Source organism: Rattus norvegicus, chromosome 8 (assembly GCF_036323735.1).
Source record: "Rattus norvegicus strain BN/NHsdMcwi chromosome 8, GRCr8, whole genome shotgun sequence".
Lineage (NCBI taxonomy): Eukaryota > Metazoa > Chordata > Mammalia > Rodentia > Muridae > Rattus > Rattus norvegicus.
This window is the reverse complement of record NC_086026.1, coordinates 46527889-46545755: the sequence shown is the minus strand read 5'-3', so window position 1 is coordinate 46545755 and position 17867 is coordinate 46527889. Positions and strand designations below refer to the sequence as shown.

At 40.2% G+C, this 17867-nt stretch overlaps 1 protein-coding gene and 1 long non-coding RNA gene across 2 annotated transcripts in view; one reads left to right on the top strand and one right to left on the bottom strand.

Annotated features, from left to right (window-relative positions):
- The first annotated feature begins 733 nt into the window (after positions 1–733).
- Positions 734–17867, top strand: part of LOC102551050 (disks large homolog 5-like) — a 37435-nt gene continuing 20301 nt past the window's right edge. Inside the window, exons 1-2 of the mRNA XM_063266310.1 lie at positions 734–920; positions 1958–2126. Of these exons, the coding sequence (XP_063122380.1) occupies positions 794–920; positions 1958–2126 (296 nt within the window). The 5' untranslated portion in view covers positions 734–793. The remainder of the gene's footprint in view (positions 921–1957; positions 2127–17867) is intronic.
- LOC134480024 (uncharacterized) overlaps positions 11708–17867 on the bottom strand; it is an 86907-nt gene continuing 80747 nt past the window's right edge. Inside the window, exon 6 of the long non-coding RNA XR_010054132.1 lies at positions 11708–15530. This is a non-coding gene — a long non-coding RNA (uncharacterized LOC134480024). The remainder of the gene's footprint in view (positions 15531–17867) is intronic.

Genomic DNA, 17867 nt, shown 5'->3' with positions numbered 1-17867 from the left:
GTGCTCAGTGAGAGGCCCAAGATACAAACTGTCAGACAGAATCTCATGATAGAGCTTACATAGGCCTGTGAGCAATGCTCCTTTGGTGACGTTGGTGCAAAGAGGAGAACCCCACAAGCACCATGCGGGTGCCTTCATTGGTGGCTAAAGCATTTCATTTTCCTCTGGCAATTTGACTCCACACTGTTCCTAGCACCATAATGATTTCAACTCTTTCTCCTAAGGGATTTTGGGGCAACTGTCGAATGCTAAGTACAAGGCTTCATGAGTTTTCCCATAACACACACCCATGTTGCTACCTATCCTGCAGTCTATTTCTTGATGTGATTTCAAGCACATGTACATAAGGACACAGGAGAAACTTTTGACTGCATATTCAAACTGGTATTATTTCTCAGGAATTTTTAATGGCTAATATTGATGAATAAGGATAATTTGACTTAAGATGAGACATTTTTGGGCAGGATTTGGAGGGAAACATTCATTAAAATGCATAGGAATTACTCGGGTTTTTATAATCAAGCCTTGAGGAAAATTTGGCCTTGGAAGCAGGAGGTACTCAGGGGCTATGCCCTGGGAAGGTATCCTGGAAAGGGCACCTCAGCTAATGCACTATACAGGGAGATTATTAGCAGAGAGGCAAAGTCTGTTCACCATGACATCAGCTGACCCTTCTTGAACATTCTATTGTGTCCTAGAGAGTTCTTGGCATCCTCTGTGATGTCACCAGTGTTGTAGTAACCACCAGTGCCCTACTTTTTCTCAGTCCCTGCTTGCAGATACACAGGAAGACATGTATTCCCGTCTTCGCAAGCATTTTGGGAGAGTGAACGTTGATTTTGGACAGACTGGAGTGAGGGAATCTCGCCTTTCATCAAAAACAAATGATGGACAAAGAAAGGTGGCCTGGGGAATGCGGAGTAAGTTCTGTGAATTGTAGGCTGAGCTTTCTTTCAGAGGGAGAATAGGCTTAGGCTGACCTGTTTACCAATGGGCCACAACAACTGGAGTATCTGCAAAGGAAATGAAATTCCATGAAGATCACAATTCCTGAAAGTCAAGGATTTGAGAACATTAGTTTGCCCATCCCCAAAGGGAGGATATGGTAAGGCCAATGCTATTATTCTGTGAACTTCTGGCCTTCATTTTTAAAGTGCATATGTTAAGTTACATTGATATAATAACACCATCAGGAGACATTGAGTGTCCATCTTTATTGAATTTAGACAGAGTATAAATCTAATTCACTTTCATTGCTTCTTTAAATAAAGTAGATCTCTGACTTTAGTATCAGGGAGAGAATTATGCTTCTGGCAATGACCTTATGTTCTTAGAACTCCTTTGACTTTTTCTAATTTTCAGGGATAGGACATCCTTAGCATTATACATTAGAGTTTGTGTGTTACGAACATCTTTTTACAGTTCCAAAACGATGTGGAGCAAGTACACCAAGATTCAGCCTGTAACCAATTGGTACTTCTGTGGCATTTGGTGTTTCAGACAGGGGAATTGATAAGTCTGTTGATGGTGACTTCCCCCTCAAAGCTTTTTAACTCCAAATGGTGTGGCCTAGAGTATCAGTGCAGGACATCTGAGTATCTCCAATCACTCAAAACTTTTGGAGGTTGAATTTATCATCTGACTTCTGAAAGTACAGGGGTTAGGGTCCTGAAAGAAAGTTGTACCCTGTTAAGTTGATAAGAATCCTGTAGAAACCATCTCTGTGGTACTTGAGTATGGTTGGCAGGCATAGGGAACACCCGGCATCTGACATCTCTTGGTCTCTATAGAGGGCTGGGAGAGTTGACTTCCACTGAGGAGGTCTCTTAGGCAACAACAAACTCTTTGTGGTGACACTGTGGTCTACACATGCTCTCCTCCTGTTTGGGGCTAACCATGGTCTATGCACACTCATCAGTTTCCCCAAAAATGTTCACTTGTGTTCTCCTACCTACAGATGATGGGAGACTGACATCATCCCATGGCCCTGTGGTAATCAACAAGGAGGCCAACACGGAGAACACAGAAGAGCAGAGACTGATTAGACAGCTGCAGTCAGCTACTGAGGAGAGAAATGAGCTAAGAGATCTCCTGACTTACGTGACAGAGAGATACAGGAACAACAGGTATGCATTGCTCCAAACTGCCTTGTGTCACTCATGGACCTGCAATGTCACCTCCATCGTATTCTATTAAGGTGTTGGGTCTAGAAAGCTGTGCCTCCCAAAGAACTCGTCCTAAACCTCATTTCTGATACAGAGGAGATCAGAACCTGACCCTTGGTCAGGAGTGAGATGGGAAATGGTCTCATCTGCTGCCTCCAGCTGAAAATCTGAACTTGTGGCCTTAGTGAGGATTCAGGGATAATGTTCCTGGAGCATGAGTTCCCAGTGTGCATTTGGAAAGCCCTTGACAGGTGGTAGCTTTGCAAGGTTCTAGATGCTGTGAGTTTGGGTGTGTGCTAGGAAGGTGACTTAGTGCTGGACTCTTGTTGCAGTAGCCTGAGGTGACAGATCCCAAATTGTTCATCTCAATGTTTGACTAGATGGCCAGAGACACAGGGCTTTTCCTTCTTTTTTGTTTACCTCTGAGCCAATAATGTGGCATGCATTTTTTCTGATTCTGATTGTGTTCTCCGTTTGCATATTTCGCTCCCTTTTTCATTCTCTTACTGTTTACTTTTCTTTTCCTCTGTGTGTGTCCCAGTTTCTGTGTCTCTGTGTGTACACACCTACATGCATATGCACAATTTTTATATATTTATATTTCCCCCCACACTTGGAATCTAGGGGTCTATGTTTTTTCCTGAGTATATTCATGTATAACAATTTCATGGTGATGTGAGTGCTTTGTTTAGGGAGCCCCTCTTCAACTGCACACTTCTTTACCAATGTGGTCACATTTGTCTGTATATTTGTGCCATTTGGGCAGATTATACTTTTGTGGCAATTTATGGTCTCAACTCCATAATTGTGTGAATTGTGTGTCTCTACAATATTAATTATTCAGGATGTAGAATTCCTGTTGTCAAAACAGGAAAAATGAAATCACAGTTTTCTAGGTCTTGGAAGTGGGAGAGCTGTGGCCTAGGCCCTTGTTAGCATAACTAGCTTGACTGCAGATCCAGCCCTTCTGAGTGAAGAAAGGGAACCTGGGAACCCTTTATCTCGATGCCAAGCTTATGGGGTCCTGGGCCCAGAATAACAAGTTTCTGAAGCTGAAGAAGCTCCCAATATGTAGAACTCAGAAATTGTCCTCCCAGGGCTGGGGTACTAGAAGACCCAGCCTGAGTTCATATATTCCTAAACGCAGATGTTCATTGGGTTTTACTGTCCTAGGGCCAGCTGCTACATCAGGTCAAATCCGTTTTATGAAAAATTGAAGATAAAGGAGAGGGAGGTCATGTCATTACTGCACAACTTAGAGATGAGGAACATCGAGCATTGTGAGAAATTTCAGGAGCTCCAGAAGGAAATTAACTGCTATCGGTGAGCACTGGTCAGAGAGGCCATTAACTCTGCTTTGCCCACAGGTGCCATCCTTTGTTCTGATTGGAGGTCTAGCAGCTCTGGCTCCATGTCTTGTGCTCTTTAAACATCACTGTGTCCTGGGCCTTTTGGACTCAGTTTTTAGGTCCACAGGAGACTGTTACTCATACCCAGAGTGTCTAGGCATCTTCAGAAGGCTCTAGGTAGACCAGTACTTATTCAGCTCACCAAATGGCTAATAGGCTGAACTGGGCCTCTGCGGTCACACCAGGTTTAATAAAACTCAGTGTGTGGATCACATGGATAACATGACCTTCCCTTAATTCTACTGACCTCCTTTGAGGGTATTTGCCCACTATTTATTAATGTTGTCCCCATGCCTTTTGCTTCCATGGATAGATGTATATCCCCTGTTGTTGTGGAGAGAAATGAAAGCTTTTTGGTACTTGTGTCACAGAAACAATTTAGTCTTCCCTGAATTGGCTGTTTGATGTTTGTGCAGCAGCCTTGTGTGTATCAAGATGTATTCTATGAAGTTTTCACTGGTATCTGGGTCCAGCGCGAGTTTGTGAGACTTGGGAGTAGGAATGGGAGGAAGAGGGTGCAGGATCTAACTATGCAGTGTGTGTTTCCAGGAACCTGCCCAGCCGGATCCATATGGACAAGATATGTATGCAGAAGAAGTTGTTCCCATTCAGAAAGGAGAGCAAAGCAGAACAGCTTGATTCTGCACCGCTGCTACAGAAATTTTTGTTTGATTTGAACAAGAAAGATAAAGACGAACAGGAGAAAACCAGCAACCTCCAGACCAAGCAACATCTGGTAGGGACAAGCAGCTGTGTCAGCCTAAAAATATCTGATTCCATTTGCCAATTTGATACATGTTTACTTTCCCTACCACCTTAATAATGTACACTCCAACAATACAACCACCTCATGCAATGGAATGTTCATTCCTCTGTCTGTGCACTAGTATTCTGGGAAGACAACCACTTTTCAGGAACTGACTTATTAACAACTATTTTTGGTGCTCTTTTTGAAGCTGCAGTCTGGAAATGGTGACAGATGAATAACCTATCATATAACTGCATGTCCCTGTGATAGAATGGATGCTATGTAGCGCTTTGAACAAGTTTTGTTCCTGTGATAAATGATATTCTGTGGTCATGTGACCTCCAAGTTGGGAAGCACCTTTCAGGGATAAGAACCGAGTGCAAATGACAAATTATTCTTTGTCATTGGTTTTATTCTTGGTGACAGGTTGACTTCTCCTTTCATCCTGCAACCCAGTGAGGTCTCTTCCATTGCCCTGTTCTTGGTTTGCACTGGTTAAAGTCTGAGGCCCAGATGGGCAGCCCACATTACTGTCAGGGTTGCTGTAGATTTTGCCCTGCCCACAGACACACCAGCAATGTTATCAGTTAACACATCAATGGTGACCTAAAATAGAGCTGAATGGGTAGAAGGCAGCAACCTGACAGCTGGCATGCAAGTCCCCAACACATCAGTTTCTGAATAACTGCCTTCCTCTCCCTGGTCTCAGAAATTGCAAAAGAGCTGGAATGCGACACACAGCAGGAAGAGAGACTCCTGAAGAGTAGGTTGCTTTCTCAGGATTCCCCTGTGGACCTCCATCCTGGATAATACCAACATTTTTTGGATGAATACTCTCCCTCATAGTTTAATTTATTTTTTGCTAAGAAACACTAAATTTATCTTTCACTAAGCCAGCCTGACTGATTGATATCTTATTCTCTTCCTGTTTAGGATAACACCATTTGAGAGACCACTTGGCGACTGCATTGCCATTTTGCCTGCTAGAGGAGAAACAGCAATATAACTGTGCTTCTAAATGTTCACTAAGAATATGCTGTTTAAAATATTTTTGTTATGATCTTAAATGAAGTTTTTGTTTTGTTATTTCATAGTTATATGTTCTTGTTAATATTTTTCACATCTGAAAATACTTTTAGATATTTATATTAATATTCATTTTAATCCTTTTTTGTTTTAAATTGTATTCCTTATGAATAAAACTTGATTTTTAACTCTTGACTCTTGAGACCATCTTGCTTATTCAAGTGTTCTGTCCCCTCTTGTGCTCTTAGAACTGACAGCTAAAGATGGATTCTGCACGGTCCAGAGTTGCTGGGCTAAATAGTAAATTCAAAGCCACCAATGGTTACCTAGAGTGATAGTGTGTTTTGTGTGGATAATGTGTTCTTTTCTTGGGTGCACATTTTATGATGTGATCACTGCCATACTTTATCCATGCGGTCATGTTTTCTGCTAATCTTAATAAAACAGTCTACAACACACGTTCATTATTGATCCTGTGTAGCACATTTTGATTAATATACACTCATATTTGTAGAGCTGTAGACAAATTGACATTTCCAAAGGTATATGGAAGTAATCCTAATGGAGAACCATATGCTTCAGTCTTTCTTGCAATACACTGTCAATATACCCCCACAGATAATGACCTCCAAAGTCATGTTGGGAAAAAGGTTTTGATAAATGCTGTTGTCCTAGACCATACATATGCTGTGTTTTTATTGTTGTGGATTAGGCGTAGAATGATCATTTATGTCAATGGGTCTTTTTCTCTACTGTATGTCTGTGGCCTGTCCTGGGTGAATTTCCCTCATAGTCCAAAAGAAGGAATCACATTCCCTGTTGTAGATTATTGTTGGGAACCATGTGCTTCTTCTGAGAGAGCAGCAGAGGTTCTAACCTGTGAGGCATCACCACAGATCCTGCAGGTTCTAACCTGTGAGTCATCACCACAGATCCTGCAGGTGGCTTTTGTCTTTCCAGGGCATGTGCTCCCTTAGGTGGACAGGGTACCTCAAATTAAACAGAGAGATCTCAGGAAATGTGTATTCTTACTGAGCTGTGCAGGCTCAATGTGTTAGGCTACCAGGCATCCATACAGGGCTCAGGTGGCCCCACTGCTCATTGAGGATTCAGGATGTTCCTCCAGCATCACTTAGTTTCCATATTAGAGCAGATACTTCACCTAGTATCAGTGATGACCATATCTACTATGCACATTTATAAAATACAGAATGGAAACCATCTTCCTGTAGGCCTGCTGCACATAATGAATTCTTTTGATAGATATTAAGAAAATTATCTTAATATAAGCCGTTTAGGGAGGAACCTCAAGAGCAACCATAGTGAATGCAGCCTACAGCTGTGAGCACATGTTTCTTTTGGATAGCAAGTCTGTGCAAATCCAGAACCTAGGTGGGCCAGTTCAAGCTGCCCTTTTTCCGTGGCAAATCTGGGTTCCTGTTGTAAAAGTATTTTTTTCCAGGTGACTGATTTCCAATTTATGGAATTGAACTGACTTACTCAGAGTCTGAGTTACTCAAAGTTAAAGTTCAGAAGGAATGATCCAGAATGTCCACAAACAGTTGCTGCGACACCAAGGCTTTTAAGAGCTCAGCATCTAGAGAAGCAATGTATTGTTTGTTTATTCTCAAGCATAGGTCCTCTAGTCATTCATTATAAGCTGACCATGCCACAGAAAGTGTCATCTGTATCAAAACAGAAGCTAGTGGTAACTAGATATCCACCACACTTTCACATTGCCAGTGTATTTGAGCTTCTCAGTTACTATGAAAGGACCTGGAAGAGCTAGCATCTTGCTATACATATTCCTAATTTATTAGCCTTCAAGACAAGGTGTGCTTTGTCTTGCTAATGCTACCACTGGCATACAATACCTTGCATAATTTCTACTGACATCTGTGACAGGAGACAATAGTTCAAGTTATCCCTTACTTGAATAAACTGTTCTTAGAGTAAATTGTAGTCTGAGGGGCCTTCCATTCTCTCTGACATTGTAAACATTTCCAGTCTTCAGAAAAGTCTGTCACTGTCCAGTACAAATCTTAAGATGTCCACACTGTCTCTCCCATTTTGATCATCCGTCTTGAGTTTCGTTTGTTCTAGGGATCTAGGGTAATTCAAGCATTTGGGCTAATAGCCACTTATCAATGAGTGCATACCATGTATGTCTTTCTGTGATTGGGTTAGTTCACTCAGGATGATATTTTCCAGTTCCAACCATTTGCCTACGAATTTCATAAACTCGTTGTTTTTGATAGCTGAGTAGTATTCCATTGTGTAGATGTACCACATTTTCTGTATCCATTCCTCTGTTGAAGGGCATCTGGGTTCTTTCCATTTTCTGGCTATTATAAATAAGGCTGCGATGAACATAGTGGAGCACGTGTCTCTTTTATATGTTGAGGCATCTTTTGGGTATATGCCCAAGAGAGGTATAGCTGGATCCTCAGGCAGTTCAATGTCCAATTTTCTGAGGAACCTCCAGACTGATTTCCAGAATGGTTTTACCAGTCTGCAATCCCACCAACAATGGAGGAGTGTTCCTCTTTCTCCACAACCTCGCCAGCATCTGCTGTCACCTGAGTTTTTGATCTTAGCCAATCGCACTGGTGTGAGGTGAAATCTCAGGGTTGTTTTGATTTGCATTTCCCTTATGACTAAAGATGTTGAACATTTCTTTAGGTGTTTCTCAGCCATTCGGCATTCCTCAGCTGTGAATTCTTTGTTTAGCTCTGAACCCCATTTTTTAATAGGGTTATTTGTTTCCCTGCGGTCTAACTTCTTGAGTTCTTTGTATATTTTGGATATAAGGCCTCTATCTGTTGTAGGGTTGGTAAAGAAGTGCAGACCGACAGGAGCCGGATGTAGATCGCTCCTGAGAGACACAGCCAGAATACAGCAAATACAGAGGCGAATGCCAGCAGCAAACCACTGAACTGAGAATAGGTCCCCTATTGAAGGAATCAGAGAAAGAACTGGAAGAGCTTGAAGGGGCTCGAGACCCCAAAAGTACAACAATGCCAAGCAACCAGAGCTTCCAGGGACTAAGCCACTACCTAAAGACTATACATGGACTGACCCTGGACTCTGACCCCATAGGTAGCAATGAATATCCTAGTAAGAGCACCAGTGGAAGGGGAAGCCCTGGGTCCTGCTAAGACTGAACCCCCAGTGAACTAGTCTATGGGGGGAGGGCGGCAATGGTGGGAGGGTTGGGAGGGGAACACCCATAAGGAAGGGGAGGGGGGAGGGGGATGTTTGCCCGGAAACCGGGAAAGGGAATAACACTCGAAATGTATATAAGAAATACTCAAGTTAATAAAAAAATAAAAAATAAAAAAAAAAAAGAATCTCAAAAAAAAAAAAAAAAAAAAAAAAAAAAAAAAAAAGATGTCCACACTGTCAACTAGGTGTCTTCATCCAGCTTGCCCTGTAATTTTGTGTAACATTAATAGTGTTCCAGCCTAAGGATTTAATTCAATGTTACAGTACTTGCCAAACATGCTGAAAACCCTGGTTTCCACCCTAGTCCTATGTGCTATGCAAAAAGAAAATAGGGAACCCCAATTGCATTGAAGTTTAGCCTCCAGCAAAAGAAGAGCCTTCATAGGACCTTTTAAGTAACTCTAAGCCCCAGCTTCACCACAGCTTCTTCCATTGATTTAATAATTAGTGTATTTTCATTAATGCTCACCATATTTGTGGTTTGCAAAAAATATGCACCATGTCAGTAAAGTATGGGCGTGTGTGTGTGTGTGTGTGTGTGTGTGTGTGTGTATGTGGGTGTCTTTGATTGTTCATGTCTATGTTTGAGCCTGTTCTTCCATGAACTCACTATAAAATTTTATAAAATGAATTAGAAGACTACAGTGAAAACTGTCGAGGTGCATGCAGACTTGGGATACTACTCTCCCATGGTACCTTGCAGATAACACTGAAATTGTTGCCTACATTAATTCAGCCTATATCCAGGCTATGCATGATACTCAGTGAGACTTTGACATCGGCTCCACTACAGAGAGTGGCAAAACTTCATTTATTACATGCTCTTGTTACCAAGGTGAGGGAATACTTCACCCCACAGAGAGTCTGGTAGGTTGTGATGGCAGCAAATGAACTCCCTTTTCCCTGTCCTGCCTGACTTTGCCAGCAGAGTGGGCTTTCCTGCAAGAAAAACTTTCACATGCTTCTTTAAAAGCACCTGTTCCTCACATCTAGATAAACTTGAAAATAGGCTTCTCCAAGTCACTCTGAGTGCTCCTACTCCCAGCTCAGAGCTCTAACACCATAGGATCCTCCAGCCACACTGAAGGGTAGGTCCCATGGAGGAGTTAGAACAAAGTATCTCTTCTGAGAAGTGACTTAAAACAGAAGGTTGAGAAGTGATACTCAACCCCCAAGTGCTTCTTCCTGGAGAAAGCAACCAGATCTCATTGTTAAACAGTGTAGCTCCCACATGACCCAAGTCTTTGCCTGGGGAAATTTTCTGGAGCTTAGTTGCCCAGTCAGAATGGGGTTGCATTCTTGATCCATGTTCACTCCTACAACAAAAGTTCCTCCCCTAGAAGCCCATGAGTTGACCCAGGTCCTTCTAGGACCAACAGACAAGAGAGAACAGAGTGCATCCAAGGGGAGAGAAGAGGCCAGAATTATTATAACATGGAGAAACTCCCCAAATCGGCCACCTAACAACTAAAGGGTTTGTGCATATTGTGGATTACAGAATCTTAAGGACAGACTTTTCTGTAACACCTGCTAGGTGAAGCTGAAGTCTACTGTGGGTGGGATTATCCCAGCAGGGAGGGGATCTGAGTATCCAGGCCTGGCAGGCTTCTTCATTCTCCTGGAAGTAATTGTTGGTCAGCTCTAAATCTGAAGTGGGAGTTGGTTTTTGTCAACTCAAACAGGTGATATTTCAATTCTCATCCACTATGTGAGAAACACACAGTTACCCACGGGGGATTTGAACTGACTTCTATAAAAGTGACTGTGGGCCGAAAGAGGGAAACCATTCCTGCCTTTAGCATTCTGCCTTTATCAGAGACTACAGAGACTAGCTTCCTGGACAAACATGTCCAAGCAGACAGACGTAACGGAGAAAATTGAGGTAAGAAAAGTAATGGGGACCGTGATTTCACATTGTGCCTTTAGCCAGAAAGCTCTGCTGTTGATAATGCAAGCAGCCTTGGGACTGCTAAAACTTGTCACTATTTCATGGTTTCTCTGCACTTAGGACTGCCTCAGGTCCTCCTTATATGAAGGCCTTTCTTTTAAAAATAAATTGTATAAAGCAATGTTTATCAACCTGTGAGGCACAACCTCTCACACAGATTGCATATCAGATACCTTGATAACAGATACCTTGCATATTATGACTTATAAGAACAGCAATATTTATTACGAAGTAGCAATGAAACAATTTTATGGTTGGGGTCACCACAGCATGAAGAGCTGTATTGCAGAGTTGCAGCACTAGGAGTTTTGAGACCCACTGCCATAGAAGCTGACACATGGGAACAGACTCCTCAGATGAGGAGAGGCACATGGCAAGGGATACTGTGTCCCACCCTAGGACCCAGAGGCAGAATCTATCCCAGGAGTCTGTGTGCTCATCTTGTCTTCAGTTCTCCCAGGTTCAAGAATAGCATTGATCATCTCAGGAGAGTCAGCTTGCACAGCCCACATCAGGCCCAATGCTTCCCTTCACAGAGAAGGATGTGGGTGTAAGTGACAGCCAGTGAGACTGAGGGATCTGATGATAATTGGCTCTGAGCTGTGGTTTCTTCACCTGTAAACTGGAGGTGTTTCTGCTGAAGTGGGTTGTTGTGGAGATGGACAGAGCATACACACTGATCAGGGCCTCCCTGGCATGGTTGATTGTAGATTTTCTCTGGTGATGCATTTAAAAGTAGAATCTCCAGCCACTTGGGGTTAGATGCTGGGCACCTTAAAGATGGTATAAACGTACTGTGACTGTAATGCTACCTCGAATTTACACCCTATGCTCTTGTTTAAATTTAAAAAGACGAATCAAGTATAAACTGCCAATGTGAAATAATCATGTTCAGAATTGAGCTAATTCCTGTGAAGTCATTTAGTTTTTCTTTTTCTGCATCTATACTGAAGACGTCTAGAGTAGCACTATTGAGATCATAAAGCCTTCTATTAAGGTGTTACCCTTCCATTCCTCTCTCCTTGAGGACCTCTCAGGTGACTAAAGGAAACCTGATTTCTTGTCAGATTGTTCCCAGCTGGTGTGATCTCTCTGTCCATGGACCTTGCCAAACGCTGCAGAGCCAATGTGCTGTTTCACAACACAAAATTACAGACATTAATTTTACCAATGAAGTTCCCGGAGTCAGATGCTGACGTCAAGTAAAGCTCCCAACTGTCCTTCCTAATTCACTGTCCTCCCAGACGAAGGGCATGCTTGGTCCCTCTGAACACTTTCCTAAAAATCCTTCAACTCTAAGAATTTCCATTGACTTAGCTACCTTCATTTCCTTTCAAGTCCTGCCTTGATCTGCTCTGGACCTAAGTGCACTTTTTAACTTTGCAATAAAGGTGTGTGGTAGGTGAGCCATACAGTAATAAAGTCCATGTTTACAGGAAACTAATGGCTCTTGCATAAATGTCTGTGCCCTGGCGATGCCATAACACAAAATAGTTTTTCATTAAATAATACATTCTTGGAGATCACAGTGTGATCAGATATTTTGTAACCTAACTTTCAAATGTTCTCTTTATTATATAAATCAAGTTCCCTCGTGTATTCTGGTCTTTCTCTGTTATGTCTGATTGCATCATCGTAGGAATCCCAGGGAACACAAATCATAGGCTTTTGAAACTGTTGTATATGGCCAACCAGGAAGGAAACCTATCCAGGAGACTACTGATACTTGACACATAAATTCACCTCCCTATTTTCATATAGTTTATGGTAAGAGGTCATCATTCCTGATCATGTCTCATTATCCAGCGGGATAATAAATGGAAGAATAGGGATCAAGGAGGTCACCACACAAAGCAAAAGAATCCATCTCAGATGAAAATGTATGGTGTATTGAATCCAAAATATCCATGAATTTCAGGACACAATTTAAGGCCAAACCTAAGGATAATAGATATAGAAGCGAATTGCAATGGCCAAAAAAATACAAAAAGCCTACAGAATGCCAAATTAATTGTACCAGAAAAATTCCTCCCTTCACATAAAAATTAAAACACTAAATTCACAGATCCAAGAAAGAACATTAAAGGGGGTAGTACAAATATCCATTACCAAATGAATTCAGACCTATTTGAATTACACCAGAGTTCTCAATAGAGACTCTAATAGCCAGAAAATCTTGGGCAGATGTAATGCAGACCCAAGCTCCTATACACTGTGTAATTCACAATCACCATAAATGAAGAAACCAAGATATTACATGACAAAACCAAATTTAAACAATATTTTTCTCTAAGAAAGCACAACATAGGATAATAGGAGGTAAACTACAAGACAACGAACTAAATTTTACCCAAGAAATCCAAGAAATTAATCATCTCACAATAATTTTAAGAAAGAGAAGAACACAAACATAATTTCCTCTATAACCAGAAAAGGAAAAGAAAGCAGCAATCATTGGTCTTTAATATCTAACCAGACCCTCTGTGACCAAACCCACAGCTCCTAGGGATTTAACTGCCAGCCAACTTGTATACAACTTGTATACATATGGGTCTATGTTCCTAGGTACTGTGTATGAGAGAATTGATTTACTTTGTATCAATGTGGTTGTAGGACCTTGACTCTGCTAGGCCTGTTGCCCCACCAAATGGAGATCCTAGAGGTGTGAGGTGGGAATGGATATGTGTGAGTTGGGGAGCACTGTTATATAGGGAAAGCTGAGCAGAAATGTGATGATAGGCTTCATTAGGGGATTTTGGAGAGAGGAACAACATTGGAAATGTAAATAAATAAAATAAACAATTAATAAGAGATAGCCAAAAATCAAATAAAAAGTAAAAAGGTAAAGAAAAAATTAAACCAACCCCCCCAAAAAAAAGAAAGAAAAAAGAAAACCCTGTAGGGGACTGACTTAATTCTGCTTGTATTTTAAAGCTAATTGGTAGAATGTAAGACTGGTTAAAACTCCCAAAAAAGTGACTCTGCTCCCAGTTAATTGTGATTATAAAGAAGCACAGCAGAGAGATGGTGGCAGTGAGTTTTTGAGGGCTTTGCTAGAGAGGATCACCAGGAGGGAAGAAGGAAGAAGAAGCTGCCAAAGAAGAAAGGAAGAATGGATGTGATGGAGAGGAGAGAGGAAGGAGGTCAGCAGCCATGGGTTTAGACAGAGGAAAGCCTGGTCCTGAGGGCTGTCCAAGTAGAACAAAGAGCAGCCAAGATGCCACATTGTAAGAAAGAGTTCAGAGTCATTGTTTGGAAATTAGACCTAATTCCATGCAGGAAAGGCAGCTGCACAGCTACTGTGCTTATTATGTGATATTATAAATAAATTAAAAACTATGTATAACCAATAGCCAGCTCTATAGAGGATCCTAATAGGAATACTTTATTTGCAGGGAAGGATAAAATACCAGAGGACACAGGAAAAAAAATTCCACCACTAGGACAGTCAATCAAAAGTAGCCTACAAAAGTCTTAAAAATTAACAAAATGACAATAGTTAACACAGAAGTTTAAATAATATTTACATATCAATAACCTCAATTCCCTAGTAAACAATCATATATTTCGCCTGAAACAGGATTGCCATCATGAGAGATATAGAGGGTATACTAGGGAAACAGAACAAAGAACCATGTCCCTTTAGCAATCCTATGCAGTTTCTCTATCTAGTTGACAGAATAGATTTCAAACTCATCCTGTCCAGAAGATATAAGGATATTCACTTCATACTTTGCAATTACTAAAACATACTACAATTCTAAATATATACATATTAACAAAGGCTTCCCAAATTTAAAAATATATGTTATCAGATAGCTACAGATAGTTATAATAGTGAAAATACAGATTAGTTATAATAGTGGTTGTGATTTGTTTATTACTTCTCCATTCTGACAACTTAAGAGATCATATGCAAATAAACAAAATAGGAGAAGCAGAATTAAGTGACATGATCAGGCAAATGGAACTAACAAACTACAGTGAACTATACATATATTTTCTATCAGCCTGTGGACATTACTCTAAAATTGACCACAGATTAGGAAAAAAATAAGCCTCAGAAAATATAAGAAAGTTGAAGAATGTTGTGCATTCTATCTGAGCCCAAAGGAATCAAACTGGTATCACACAATTAAAAGTACAGAAAATACACACACTCATGGAAAGTAAGTAACATAAACAATACACTACTGAAGGATCAGGTGAGAAAAAAATAAGGAAATATTAAGATTCCTAGAAATGAGTGACATTGAAAACACAACCACCATCCACAGATCTATATGATACAATAAAAGTTTATGAATTATGTTACAATCACCAAAGCCAGAGAAGTGAACCCATATAATCTCTTCGTCTTCTGTCAGAGGTAGAGAATGTGGAGTGTGTGCTATTGGGATTATGCCTTGAATTGGCTTGCCACCTTCCCAATTTCCCTTTGCAATGATAACATATGTGATTTGGCATTACACATTGGATGTGTATAATTGGCCATTTGATTTCATAGAGGGAATAATTAAGGGACTGCCTGCAGTTTTATGAAGCTCTTTGGACAAACTGTGTAGACTGTGAAAGACTATAGGGCTTTTGGAAAGCGAGCTAAGTGCATTTTTCATTACGATATGTTTAAGATCCTATGGACAATCGGGAGTAGAATGTGGTCTTTTGAAGGATAGTGGCTCCCATAAACTCACATGTATGAATGTTTGTTGCTGATTAGAGGAAATGTGCGGGAAGAAGTAGAAGATATGTTTTTTTTTTTGTAGGATTGTTATGGGATTGGGTTTTGAGGTTCCCAAATTCCATACCATTTATATTTAACTCTCCCTTTCTCTGTGTCCAACTTGCAGATAAGATGTAAGATCTCAGCTAGTTCTCTAGAAACATGGTGGCCTACCTGCTGCCATGTACCCCCACATACTGATCACAGACTCATGATCCTTGAAACAATAAGCCCCAATAAACTCTTCCTTCGAAAAGTTCCCTTGCTCATGGTGTCTCTGCGAAGCCTAGAAAACAAAGATTGGAAGGAACACTTAAGTGAAAAATTTCTCAATAAAATCCTGGCAAATAAATTTCAGACATATCAGGTAGCATGATCAAGTTGGCTTGCCTCCAGAGAGCAAGAATGTTTCAACAAATACAAATGAATAAACAATACTCAACATGAAATCAAGAAAAGGAAACACATGATCATTGCACTAGAGGCAGACAATTTCTTTGGCTAATTCTCACAGTGATACACGAAATAGACCTGGAGAATCGGGGATATGGAAAAGATATACCTTAACATTATAAAGACAATTTAGAAGGCCAACAGCATCCTAACTGGAGAAAATCTTAATGCATTTCCACTAAAATAAGGAATATGTCACAGATGTTCAATCTTTTCATCTAATCCAACTAGTATGTGAAGTCTTCTCCAAACAATATGAAAACAGAAATATGTAAAGGCATGTCCATATGAAGGAAAACAGTCAGAGTATTCTCCTTTGCAGGTGATATGATCCATATGTAAAGAACACTACGATTCCACTAGAAAATTCTTATAGCTCATGGACCCACTCACTGAAATCACATTAAAATCAATAAAATTCCTGTATACCAACAATAAATATCAACAAACATACCAAGAAAACAAACACATTCAGAATAGCCATAAAAATCTTGTAATAAATCCAAGAAAGTGAAGACATGTTACAATGAAAACATTAAAAAAATAACAAAAAATTGAACAAACCAGAAAATGAAAACACTTCTCATTTTCATGCATCAGTAGGATTAATATTGTTATATCAAATCCTACCAGAATCATCTACATGCTTAAATCCATCCCGTCCTAATTCTGATGTAGGGCTTCAGGGAATGAAAAAAAGATCTCAACCAATGAAAGCACAAATGAGCAGGGCAGTCAGATACTACTACATAGTATACAGTACATCACTGCAGAACGCATCACCTTTAATAATTTCAAGTTCATTTTGGGGAATAGTACAAAAGAAACCAAGCCTGTTGATATCATGAGAACAGACACAAAGTCTATAGGAATTATATAAAAGACCCAGATATTGGTGTATGTACTTATCAGCCTCTGGGTTTTGAAAAATAGGCCAAACTAAGAAACAAAACAAAACAAAAAACCCACCACCACCACCACCACCTCCACACACAAAGTGCAATTTTCAACCCGTTGGTTCCAACTACTTCCTGGGGCAATCACATAGAGACATACTTTATACAGGATATTTACATCACCATTCAAAAGAGTAGTAACCTAACTTTATGACTTAGCAACGATATAATTTTGTAGTTGGGGGTTGGTTACCATAAGGTGAAAAACTGTATTCCTTGAGATGCTTTTGGTCATGGTATTTTTTTGCAGTAACAGAAATGTGACTGATATGTAAACTGGTACCAGCACTAGTGGACTTGTTTTGTGAGGAATCTCTCTCTCTCTTTTTTTTTTTTGGTGGACCGTGTAAGACTTTGGATAGGGAAAATGTTGAAATATTTAAGCAGATCATAACACTCCCTAATAGTTTGCCACATGGGTGACATAAGTATTGTGAGTAGTGTGCAAAATAGAGCCTCTCTGATGAGACTTGAAAGGATGGAGGAATTCTATTGGTGACTGGCTTAGAGGCAATTAGCAATATTTTGGCAAATAATCTATATCCTTTCGGCCTGTATACTAACAAGATACCTGAATCTAAATAAAAAAGTAACGGACCAATAGTTTTGAGCAAATTCAAAGGTAGATAATGTGTGACCTTCCTCAAAAGGTGTGAATGTGTGTTCATATTTTCAATTGTTAATGTAGCCAGGACTTCAGTTAATCCCTCCACATTCAGTACCTGGAAGCATTTGAAAGTGCAAGATCTCACAGGATTTGGAAAATACCCCAATTATTGTAAGGTCCCCAAACTTGTTGTCACCCCACAAACATATGAATACAACTTTAATGAACATGACACTCAAACTCTCAAAGGAAGAATGGGTGGCTGCTTATTTGTCAGCAGTGGGTTATAGATGTTCATTGTCATTCAGGGGGTTGGTTGCAATTTTTACTGGTCATGGTCAGTGAGGAAACAGTAAAGGAGATTAGAATCAGGGATATCTTTCTTACTTGCTCTTTCTCTCCTCAAACCTTTTTCTCTGCTATCTATGGTTTTGGAAGCAGGAGAAAGGGGCTAACATGACAAAAAGCATAGATTATTCAATCTTTTTTTATACTAAGAAGCAACACCAAGTGCCAAATACTTTAGGATGACATGGAATTTGAATGATGATAGAATTTCATATTATACTTGAATAAATGATTAAACTCTTGTTTAAGATATAAGTAT